Consider the following 12,972-nt stretch of genomic DNA (forward strand, 5'->3'; position numbering starts at 1 on the left):
AACTTAATAAGAAGAGTATTAACTTACAGGTATAGTGAAAAATGTCAGCATATCTCTCCATGAATTCTTTAAATTTAGCATAGTGATTAAAAATTCATCTCAAGTAACGTAGCGGTAAATATTGCCAAGAGAATATTGAAAGAGAAGATTAAGAAGGGGAACTATGGACCTGTATTGGATACTAAAACGTATGTATAAAGAAGTTAAAATGCTAGAGTACTGATACAAGGTCAGTTGAATCCAGTGTAAAACCCAGAAACAGAAAAACATAACAGAATGTATGATAAAGTGGCATTTTAAGCTAGCTGAGAAAAGATGGATTGTTTAGCAGAAGCAAATAACTATTTTTTTAAACAGTTCTTAAGTGTTGGGCGCCTGTGTGTGGCTCGGTTGGTTAAGCCTCTGTTTATTTTTATTTTTTGTGTTTGTTGATTTCAGCTCATATTCCTCCGTCTCTCTCTCTCTCTCTCTCTCTCTCTGTCTCTGTCTCTCTCTCTCTCTCTCTCAGAAAAAAAAAATCTTAAATGTTGTACCACACTGCAAACTAAATCTTGGATTGATTAAAGATTAAATTGGGGAATAACAGCAAAAAATAAAAACAAAGAAAATATAAACGTAAGGCTGGGCCAAATCGGAGGATTATGAGGCATGCAGAAATGCGTTTTCATTTCATCTAGGGAATATGAATTGTTCTCCCCTTGTGAGCTTGCACTTGATGATACCCATTGCCAAGTCTGCCCATGAGAACAGTTTTCTGTTGGCTGCATCTGCTCCATTCCATGGAGACTGACAGGAGTCCCTAGGGATGTGGAAGAGGAATAAACTGAGGGAGAGCATTTGTTAGGGAAGTATTCTGGGGGAACATGCTTTCATGTACTCTAGCCCTAGTCGTATATAAATACTACTTTTATTTTTTTCTTAAGATTTCATTTATTTATTCATGAGAAACTCAGGAAGAGGGAGAAGCAGGCTCCCTGCGGGGAGTCTCCTGTGGGACTGGATCCCAAAATCCAGGATCAGGACTTGATGGAAAGCAGATGCTCAACCACTGAGCCACTCAGGGGCCCGGAAGACTACTTTTCCACACCCCAGAGTCTTTTGCAAATGTCCCGTAATGCTCAGCCGTCCCGGCAACGTTTGAGGGGAAGCCAGCCCAGGTCAAGGGGATCGCGGAGATTTGAGAGGCTTGGGCCTCCTGGGACATGCGCTTTGGGCACTCTTGGCCATGGGCTCCTTGTGAGCAGGCGAGTGACGCCAGTTTCTGAGGTGCACAGGCGCATTTGTGTTTAGCTGCATTGCTGGGTTACATTTGTTCTGCAGAGAGAGATTTTGAACCCCGGCTCTTGGTTGCTGGGAGGTTGCCGCGAGGCCGGCTTGGCTTATCTCCAGCACTAAGTGTTGAGCCCTAGAGGCGGCGAAAACCTGTGTCTGTGAAGCCGGAAAGCTTTGCGATGAAGACAGTGTTTAGCTTCGGGGGTAAGAGGGGCGAGCTGCCCTTGGGCTTCAAGATCAGCCCGCGGAGGGCCGGCTCCGGCGTCTGAATGGACCAAACTCGCCCGCCGGGCCCTGGGTACCACATCCCAGACAGAGGTCTCAGAAAGATCCACAAAGCTGCCAGCGGGGGCAACGCAGCGAAAGTGCAGCAGATTCTGTTGCTGGGGATAAATGACTTGAATGATAGAGACCAGATGAACAGGTGATAGGGACTTTGCAGCGGCGGGGAGGAGGCAGGGCGGACGGGGAGAGGTGCTCACCTTGCTGGCCTGAGTCTGGAGAGCTGAGCCTGGGCGACCGCCCGGGCCCTTGGCCATCTTCTGGTGGCCCCGCAGCACTAGGTGGTGGAACCTTACCTGGGGTCTACTCCGGCCCACTGAGCAACAAAATGCCTTCAGCTGCCTTTGGACCCGTTCATAATTCTCCGTAGGGAGCACTTTACAGACAGTTTTGACGTGATTTAATGGACTTTCAATAGTAGTAGAAACGAAGTTAAGGGGACGCCTGGGTGGCTGAGTGGGTGAGCATGTGCCTTTGGTTCAGGTCGTGATCCTGGGTCCTGGGAGCCCCAGTCGGGTTCCTAGCAGGGAGCCTGTATGTCCCTCTGCCTATGTCTCTGCCTCTCTCTCTGTCTCTCATGAATAAATAAAATCTTAAAAGAAAAACAGAAATGAAATTAAGTATATATGGTATTTTATTTTTAATGGACATCTTGTGCCAGTGTTATTAAAGAGTGCATGCTGAGAGAAGGAAATCCCAGAATTACTTTGGATACAGGGCAGTATCTGACTTCTGTGTAGAGTTTGTACCTATGTCATTTACTGAGGGACCTTGGAAGGAGATTTGGAATTGGGAAGATGGTTCTGTCTGTCTGTGAATAGGAAGCCTCATTTTTCTGAAAATGTGTACTCTTCCCGTGTTTATCAGTATTCCACAACGCAATAGAAACGTTGCGGTTTTAGAAATTTTGAGCTTATATGTGCGGTCTCTGTGTTTTTCATTGTGATAAAATTAAGAAAAATTTTGCAATCACTCACTATATTGTACACCTGCACCTAATACAATGCTGTATGTTAACAAACTGGAACTAGAATAAAAACTTAAAAAAATTTTTTTTATAGAATTCCTTCTAGTTATTAAATTGTACCTTAAATTTCCGCAAATTATTCGTTGACTAACAGCTGAAAGACGGATAAATGAATGGAACACGTAAGAAAATGCCAAACACCTAAGTGTATGTTAAGACTTTATACCTTGATGCTGGTGACATTTCATATTAGAAGGAAAAGGTGAATCATTCATAATGTTGATGACATATCTGCTATTTGGAGAAAACTAGCTAGAATTTCATCTCATAAAAATAAGTTCCAGATGGGATACAGATTAAAAATGTTAAATCTTCAGAATACAGTACAAAAGAAGAAAACACGAATGCTTCTGTGCCCATTTTTTTATGTTGACAAAGACCATTCTAAGAATGACTTTAAAAGCAAGAGTTTGGGCAGCCCAGGTGGCTCAGGGGTATAGCGCCGCCTTCAGCCCAGGGCCTGATCCTGGAGAACCCAGGATCGAGTCCCACATTGGGCTCCCTACATGGAACCTGCTTCTCCCTCTGCCTGTGTCTCTGCCTCCCTCTCTCCCCCTGTGTCTCTCACAAATAAAGAAAATCTTATAAATAAATAAATAAATAAATAAATAAATAAATAAATAAATGCATGCAAGAGTTCTGGAGGTTGATTCAGCCACATAAAAAATTAAAACTCTCTGTATATCAGAAAATAATATTAATATAATAAAAGAATTTCCTTGCAAAATATTTACCACATATGTGTATCAGATAAAAAAAAAAAGTCTTTGTTTTACAGGGAAGGTATTAAAGGAATGAAATAGGGGAGCTCTGGGTGGCTCAGTCAGTTGGCTGCTTCCGACTTCCTCTCAGGGTTATGATCTCTGGGTCCTGGGATGCAGCCCCTGGTGAGGCTCCCTAGTCAGTGGGGAGTCTGCTTTTCCCTCGGCCCCTCCCCTCTGCTGGTGCTCTCTCTCTCTGTCAAATAAATAAAAAAAAATCCAAAATAAAAAAGGAATAAAATCCCATTTTCCATCTGCAAGCTTTGTGAAGATAAAGAATGATGGTACTTATACTCCTGGTTAAAGTTGTTTTTGACTTTTCGGATAGTTCGGTGGTTAAGTCCCAATTGAAAAATATGTATTCCTTTTACCCATGAATTTTATTGATGTAAAATATCTTTAGTAAATAATTAAAGATAAACAATATACAATATGCTTTTCTCAGCACTATTTACAATAGCAATGTATTAAGAACTCATCTAATGGCCTGTATAAATTATAAGCAGTGTATCCATAGGCTGGACTACTGTGGGACCACTGAATGTGGCAAAGATAATTGATACACATTAACATGCAAAGCTGTACTTTAGTGGATCATTAAACGAGGGGAAACAATTGGTTTGATGATACAAACACATAAGCAGACAGACAATGGTTTTGTGTTAGCCAAAAAGATGTGCAAAATATAAAACTAGTTTTCTTGTTTCTTAAAAAAGAAGTCTCTGATTTCTACAGGAAAAGGTATATAAAAATTCCAACAAAGGTTTATTATCAATGAAGTAATCCAGGAGAACAGCAAGAATATGAATCTTGTTGTAGAGACAAAAAGAATTTCTATTTATTTACTTTTAAGAGGTTTCACTGATTTATTTGAGAGGGAGAAATCAGGCACACAAGCAGCAGGGAGGGGCAGGGGGACAAGCAGAAACCCCGTGGAGCAGGGAGCCTGATGACGTAGGACTCGATCCCAGGACCCCTGAGGTTCATGACTTGAGCCAAAGGCAGATGCCTAACTGACTGAGTCACCCAGGTGCCCCTCTTTCTATTTAAAAAAATTTGATGGGCGAGGATTGGTATTTTCTGACAACCTTTATTTAGCCTCTTCAGAAGTAAGGAGAATATTTTTATCTGTATTGTAGATTTTATTATGCATACATTAAATATATACGTATGATTTTGTTATGTGCGGCTTTATAACGTGTAATAAGTAAATGATTAACAATAATTTTGTTTTAGTTAAATCCTTATGAAAATAAAAAATACAAATGATACTGCGATAGCTTATAGAATTTTTGTTTCCCTCTTCTGAAAAAAAAGTAGCAAATATAAATTTTTATTGCTATTTCAAAAGTATTAGTTTACTTTACAAAAGTTTTCTTTAAAAGTACTGAACTTTCCTGGTGTCTTGGTGGCTGTTTGTTGAGCATCAGACTCTTGATTTTGGCTCTGGTCATGATCTTAGGATTGTGGGGTTGAGCCCCCTGTCGGGTTCCATGTTCAATGGGGAGGCTGCTTGAGATTGTCTCCCTCTCCGTCTGCCCTTCACCACACTAATGCATTCTCTCTTTCTCAAAGAAATAGATAAATCTAATATCTCTTTAAATAGATAAATTAAATATAGTATATATATTAATAGATAAAAAATCTAACATATCTTTAAGTAGATATATTAAATATAGTATATATATTAATAGATAAAAAAATACTATTGAACTCTCCAAATGTATTTATTCTTTAGTCCATTTATTTCCCAAACAGAACCTGAACACAGGATATGTAGCAGACATAGTCTACTCAGGATCTTTTCAATCTTAAAAAGGCTAAATGTTGTCCTGTATGAGCAAGATGAGAAATCTTATGCATTTAGGTTTTAATGCTTTCATTTTTAAGTAATCTCTCTACCCAACGTGGGGATCGACGTTTAAGGACACATGCTCCACTGACTGAGCCAGCCAGGCAATCCTAAGATGAGAAATTTTATTTTATTTTGTAAATGTTAAAAGATGTATTTATTTTAAAAGGAGAGAGAGGGTCATGGGAGAGGGGAACCCAAGCAAACTCCACCCTGAGCATGGAGCCTAATGTGGGGCTCCATCTTACGACCTTGAGATCATCCTGAGCCAAAACCAAAAGTTGGACACTCAATCAACTGAGCCACCCGGGTGCCCCTAAGGTGAGAAATTTTAAATGGAAGTATTAGGACTTAATCTCACGTGAAGCTTTTCCTTGGAACTTCCTGTCAAAGGAGAACATTTCTGAAGATCGGAAATTGTAAAAGATTACCTTTACCTGCCCTTTTGACGTTTCAATAATATTAAATACTAATATTGGTAATTGGAAATACTTTATTTCTATGAATCTAAACATTTTCTATTAATTAAAATGCTTAATAAAATGAGCTTCCCCACCGCCGCGCCCCCCCCCCCCCCCCACCGAAAAATATAATGAGCTGTCCCCGTTTATTTGAATCCTGAGTTTCTTTTGGCTTAAACTTCCTTGAAAACCGACGTAAGAATTACTTAAAAATATTCTTTTGTTATTTTAGTCTCTTTTACCGTTAATGCTTTCAACTACTGAAAATTACTTTAGTTCTTGAAGTGTAATTCCAAGCATATGACTAGAAGTGCAACAGACCTGTTGTATATGTCATTATTTCATTTAAGGCACCGTAGATTGCATGATGCCCCACTATTTATGTACCAAGAAGAAATTTTTAAAAATCATGCCAGCTATAGTTTTAAGACACGTTGAATTAGAAATTGGATTCCAATGTCAGGCATATTAAAAGGTGACAAAAATGAGCATCTTAGAATCATTGAAATAGAGTATTCTTGCTCATCCTTAAACGTGGCTGCAAAGTAGGCATAATTGGATCATTTTACCTAATTGTAGTGGGTCTTTGTAAGTTGTAGTAATAGTTATAATAATACTTGTGCTAGGAACTAGTATTCTAAACACTTTGCATGGATCCTCATTTACGGATCACGATAAGAGGTCTTGTGAGATAACTACCTTTTATTTTATTTATTATTACTATTGTTTGGTAACCTCTATAACCAACAGGGGGCTCGAACCCCTGGCTCCCGAGATCGAGTCCCATGCTCTTCAGAGTGAGCCAGACAGGTGACCCGAGATGACTATTTTTATGCTCATTTTGTGGATGAGGAAATTGCGATAATTATAAGAGGTAGCAATTATGTGACAGAGTGCAAATAGGAATCATACTCCGCTTGAGCTGCCTCCTGAGGTCATGCTCTTCCTAAACAGATAGGCTGCTCTTTTAATAGAGTGGTGAATAATCACTAATAAATATTGTACTTTCTTTAAACGAATAATAATTCTTTGTTTTGGAGTCATGAGAAAAACATGGCTCCTTAAAATTTACAATTATATGAATTAATTTCGTGTTTGGAAATAGTACAGTGTAATTTCCTGACAATTCCTTTCACTTTCATAGGTCTGCTCTCCATTTGGCCTGTGCCAATGGCCATGCAGATATGGTGAAACTCCTGGTAGACCGGAAATGCGAGGTCAACCTCTGTGATGAAGAAAACAGGACAGCTCTAATGCAGGTGCGTGGTCACAGCTATGTATGCCTGAATAGGATTGGATTGAAGTACTTGGAATGAACGTTTTTTTTTTCTTTTACCTAGGGTTTCGAGATTAACCAGTACTTTTCATAAACTCAGATCACTGAAATGTGTAACACAGGCTCATTCTATGAGGTTTTTCTACCTAGGAAAAAAACCAATAGATATCCTAATGTTCCATTTTAGGTATTAACCCTGAATCATGTATAAGAGAAGGAGGAATGTGCTGTAACTACATATTAAAAATCAATCAAATGTTTCCAATGCTATGTTAATACTTAACATTCATCTTAAAAATTGACTTTTGTGACAAGACTTTTGCCTTTAAACATAACTCATTGGTGAAACTTGTGGCATGTTTCCTTCAAATTCCCGGAATTTACATTCTGTTTCTTGGTGTAATGCTTACAGGCTATAGAGTGCCAAGAAGAGGAATGTGCAACTGTTATGCTGGAACATGGTGCTGATCCAAATATTATGGACAACGAGGGCAACACCGCTCTCCATTATGCGACCTTAGTGGAAAACCTCACAATGGCCGAGAAGCTGTTTTTACACAAAGCAGATAAAGAGGCCAAAAACAAGGTACAGATCAACTTTTTTTTTGACAAAGTATTTGACGTTGTAAATATATATATATATATATATATATATACATATTTATAGCTTCAAAAGGTTTTTTTATATATATGTATATGTACATATATATGAACAGATGGACACGGAATTTTGTACATCAGGTCCTGTCATCATGGAAACAACTCCAAAAGCAAGGCAGGGGAGGGAAAGAGAAAAGTAATGCATATAGAAAGGCAACTTTCTGTCCGCTAGCCACCCTTCCATCCCAGAAAGAAAATCATCCCATTAGTGCCTGGGTGTAGATGGTGCTCTCAGAGCCCAGAAAGGATTGAAGGCATAGAGGGGAGAGTGGTGATGATGGAGGCTGAATGCTGTGCGGGGGCTTAGGAGATGAATGCTTCTGGGGATAAGTAGGAGACCGTGACTCAGAGGAGTAGCTTGGGTGAGTGTAAATGGGAGGAGAAAGCTGCAAGTTGTAATAGGCCATGGGCGCTCTAGGCCCTAAGGTTCAGAAGATGAGAGCAAGGGGATCAGGTCATGACATCCTACAGGGGGCATCTAATTGTGCTGGTAGCCACTCTGCCAGCCATGTGCCACAGTGAGGTCTCCCATTCCGGAGAGTAGCTCCTGCTCAGCCTGTGTAGTTCCTCAGTGGGGTGGTAGGTGTCTATGGGGAGCTGGCGATGACCACACTCGCCAGTCTCCCTGTGCTTTCTTTGACGTGCATTACCTTCAGTGGCTGCCCTTGCAGAAACACTGTTGCGTGCCATAGATAGGGTCGATTTTTCATATTTGGAAGCTGAAGCATTTCCTGAATGAAAATATTTTGAAATAATTGTCTAAGCTTTTGCTTTAAATAACAATACTTTTTATTTTTGAAGATTTTATTTATTTGAGAGAAAGAGAGCATGAGAGAGAGCAAACATGAGTAGGGAGGAAAGGCAGAGGTAGGGGAAGAAGAGGCCTTCCCACTGAGCCAGGTAGCCTGATGCACGGGGCTTGATGTCAGGAGTGGGATCATGACCATAACCAGAGGGAGATGCTTGACCCACTGAGCCACCCAGGCTCACCATAATACTCCTTCCTTCCTTCCTTCCTTCCTTCCTTCCTTCCTCCCTCCCTCCCTCCTTCCTTCCTTTTTTTTTAATCTTTCTTTCTTTCTTTCTTTCTTTCTTTCTTTCTTTCTTTCTTTCTTTCTTTCTTCTTTTCAGCTCACATTCCGGGGTTTGTTTATTTATTTTATCTTTTTTTTTTTAATTTTTTTTAGTTGGAGTTCAGTTTGCCAACGTATAGAACAGCACTCAGTGCTTGTCCCGTCAAGTGCCCTCCCCCTTGGTGCCCGTCACCCAGTCACCCCAACCCCCCACCCACCTCCCTTTCCACCACCCCTTGTTTGGTTCCCAGAGTTAGGAGTCTCTCATGTTCTGTCGCCCTCACTGATATTTCCACTCGTTTTCTGTCCTTTCCCCTTTATTCCCTTTCACTTTGTTATATTCCCCAAATGAATGAGACCATATAATGTTTGTCCTTCTCTGATTGACTTACTTCACTCAGCATAATACCCTCCAGTTCCATCCATGTTGAAGCAGATGGTGGGTATTTTTTGTTTCTAATTGCTGAGTAATCCGTGGTATATGTACGCAATGGAATATTACTCAGCCGTGAGATTTTATTTATTTTAGAGGAAGTGAGCGAGCATGTGCAAGCAGGGGGTGGTGTGGGGGCAGAGGGAAAGAAAGAGGGTGAGAATCTGAAGTAGACTTTGTGCTGAGCCTGGCTCAGGGCTGGATCTTATGACTCTGATCATCACGTGAGTTTAGACCAAGAGTCAGATGCTCAATGGACTGAGCCACTCAGTTGCCCCTAAAGAATGATACCTCTGAAGAAGCATTAGAGAATGCAGCTTTCTTTTATGTATTTATGGCAAATATTTATGAGAACACAGAATGTGTTCTGAAACTTTATTTTCAGAAATTTTTTCTGACCCAGTTTGTTTTATTATTTAGTGTCAAACAAAGGAAAGCAAAATCTGCGTTGGAAACACGCTTTGTCTTAAAACACAAAACAAATGTGTTTTACAGTATCAAATCTTGCTGCCGTTGAGAAGTTCCTATTTGATCAAAAAGCGATTTATTAACAGGGTTGGAGTTTATCTTTTATCAGCCTTGACTTAAGAGGGACAAAAGAGGGGAAAAGGAGAAAGAAGTCAGAAATATGCCGAGCAATTTGGAAAATCGTCAAATGAGGGGAAATAACTAGAAGAGTTTTTTTTTTTTTTATTTTTATTGTGTTGGTCTTTCTTCGGTTTTATGTTTAGGCAAGGTGTCTTCAATTTGCAGGGATAATAATTCTTACTTTACAACACACTCACTGGTTCCCTATACTTGTCTAGAGATGAAGTCTAGGAGGACTCTGAGGAAATCAGATTGGCAGTGAACAGATGGTTGATTATGTGGGCAAGAAGAGGGTCACCTGGGCGGCTCAGCGATTGAGCATGTGCCTTGAGCTCAGGGCATGATCCCGTGGTCCCAGGATCGAGTCCCACATCAGGCTACTCGAGTGGAGCCTGCTTTTCCCTCTGCCTGTGTCTCTGCCTCTCTCTCTCTCTCTCTCGGTCTCTCATGAATGAGTAAATAAAACTATTTATTAAAAAAGTGGCCAAGAAGAGGAAAGAAGAAATAATCAACTGATACAGTATCGTATTTGGCAGCAATAGCCACTTAGACAAAACTCTAAACTCTGCTTGCAAATCTAGAATGTCTTGATGGGAAGTAAGGAGTGTGTAAATAATGGAAGGAAGTTACATTTTTGAGTTTACTGGTCCTTGTTATAACCTCTAGTCATGGAAATTGAATGCAGGTTTGATAAATGACTCATTTCTGTTTTTGGCGGAATCCTCAAGCGATAGGGAGAATTGGCCACATAGGTGAAAGAGGAGACTGACATGGTTGTGTACTGCACTAGTTCTCAGCTAGAATTGTGCTGGTGAATCACAGTTAACTAGGGAACTTTAAAAGAATCTGCAAGCCAAAACTGTCCCGTGAAGCTTTCAACGGAGTAAGTCCAATAACGTGTACATAGAGATTTGGAAATAGTTTTTTGAGATTCTGATACAGCTCTTGGCTAAGAACTACTGAATGGGTAAGTGTACATATACAAATTTAGAGATGTAAAAATATTAAATCTCTGCAAGCGCTGACGTTTGATACTGGCTACGTCCTTCCATCCTGAGACCCTGGGATCATGACCTGAACTCATGAACTGAAGGCAGCTCTTGACCAAGTGAGCCACCCACGCTCCCTGAGAAAGCAGTATTTTAAAAAGAAGGAGAAGCTGGTGAAACCATGGAGGGTTGAGAACGATGGGGCTAATTTTATTTACTTTCTATGTTACATGTTTAAGTTACAGGATGGTTTAGAATTTTTATGATTCATTATCCAAATATGTAATTTTGTAAATTATAAATTTGGACTTTCACAGGATGGCTTCACACCACTTTTACTTGCTGCAAATGAGAACAAAGAGGACATGGCGACAATTTTAGTAGAAGAAGAAGTAAATGTAAATGTAGTTGACAACGCTAAAAGGTAAAGTTTTTTTTCTGTGTGTGTGAATCTTAGTATTTGGTCAAGAGTGGTAACAATTTTGAAGGCAGAAAGTTTAACTTAATAAGAAGAGTATTAACTTACAGGTATAGTGAAAAATGTCAGCTTGCGATCGGTTAGGTAGAAAACAATTATTCTGACAGGACAACGTGAAGAACATTGTATAGTATAATTCAGGATCCTTTGTAATATAGATTGATGTCATTTGCAATAGTTTTTTTGCTGTATGATTTTACAGTAGCTAAAAGTGTTTCTTGTCAAAATTGTTAGTTTTTTAGCTCAGAGCATGATGCCAGAGTCCGGGAATTGAGCCCCACATCGGGCTCCCAGCAGGGAGCCTGCTTCTCCCTCTGCCTATGTCTCTGTCTTTCTTTCTGTGTCTCTCCCGAATAAGGAAATATAATTGATAAAAAAAAAATTTAAAGAGTCCAAGCAGAAACCTCTGAAATGGTCTCCAAGCCTTCATTTGGTAGGGTAAACCAAAAACAACCCTGCATCCTAGGAGAGATGCAGAGGGTTAGTGCTAGGAGAGCTATGCAGTGGGATAGTGCTAAAGGATGAAAGGCTGGTGAGCTCTATCACATTTCTGCTTGATTCACTAGTCTGGCCCATTCAGAGACTGGATAGATTGTGGCAAACATCTGTAGTTACTGTCAACTTAAACAAAGAGTCGTTCCATAGTTATTGTGCGCCTCTTACTGCTTCCAGAATAGATTAATAAGACGTCAGGTACATGGTATGTCACCACTGATACGGCAAATGCATTCTTTTCTATTCCGCTAGTGAATCAGAAATAGTTCATATTCATAGAGTATAGACAAAGTGTCCATTCATTTCATTTGCCTCGGTGTTTTATTAACTCATGAAGCTAGACCATTTGAACATCCCCAGAATATCTCATTGGGCCTATCATACTGACACCATGCTAATTTGACATGAGGAGCAGTAAGAGGCTATAACGCTTTGGGCCCTTGGTCAGACCACATGAATTGACATATCTGTGAAGTTTTGAGGCATCTAGTGGGCATGCCAGGGTCTTCTCTTAGGAGTGAAAGAAAAATTGCCACATTTTGAATACTTTTTCACAAAGACAGAAACCGGGAGACCTCTTTGGGTTCTGGAGGTAGCATATTTTACACCACTAATTCTCAGTGTGTTGGGGGTCGGGTGGTGGGCGGATAATTCTCCTCGGGGAGCATTTGGCAGTGTCTGGAGACCTGTTTTTTGACATGTCAAAAGCTGTACATACTTAATGTATCGAATTCAGTGAGTTTGTGGATAAGTGTAGACCTCTGTGAAATCATCACTGCCTTAAAGCCATAGTCTTACCCATCACCTCCGAAAGTTTCTTCCTGCTCTTATTAATTAATTAATTAATTAATTGCTAAGAACACTTAACATAAGATCTACCCTCTTAGCAAATTTTAAGTATGCAATGCAGTATTATTAGCTATAGAACGGCTAACAATAGATTTGTCCGGAGACCTTTTCGATCCTCACAACTGAGGACGTTGCTGGCATCTAGTGGGTCGATGTCAGGAGTGCTGGCAAACATACCCAAGGGAGGCCTCCACAACAACCCACCATGTCCATGGTACAAGGTTGGGAAACCTTGTCCTACACTGAGTATTCCTTTCATCCATACACCTTGGTGAAAGTGAAGAATGCAAGACTTCAGTGGTCTCAGAGCAGATGAATTGTGCAGCAGGTGCAGGCTGTGCTTAGGAGTCCCCACTGCTTTGGTCACAGGATCCAGTAGACCCTATGTTATTCGTGGTGTCAGTGGTGGGGAAAAGTTGTACCGTGGATCTTAGGGCAAGCCCCTGTTGGAGAATCAGAGTGCAGGCCCTTGGGGT

General features: G+C 40.4%; 1 protein-coding gene across 1 annotated transcript in view; it reads left to right on the forward strand.

The window, feature by feature from the left end:
- Positions 1 to 12,972, forward strand: part of LOC140594006 (uncharacterized) — a 158,565-nt gene that overhangs the window by 14,388 nt on the left and 131,205 nt on the right. Inside the window, exons 6-8 of the mRNA XM_072722107.1 lie at positions 6,800 to 6,914; positions 7,344 to 7,517; positions 10,992 to 11,098. Of these exons, the coding sequence (XP_072578208.1) occupies positions 6,800 to 6,914; positions 7,344 to 7,517; positions 10,992 to 11,098 (396 nt within the window). The remainder of the gene's footprint in view (positions 1 to 6,799; positions 6,915 to 7,343; positions 7,518 to 10,991; positions 11,099 to 12,972) is intronic.

The sequence above is a fragment of the Vulpes vulpes genome, chromosome 9 (assembly GCF_048418805.1).
Source record: "Vulpes vulpes isolate BD-2025 chromosome 9, VulVul3, whole genome shotgun sequence".
NCBI lineage: Eukaryota > Metazoa > Chordata > Mammalia > Carnivora > Canidae > Vulpes > Vulpes vulpes.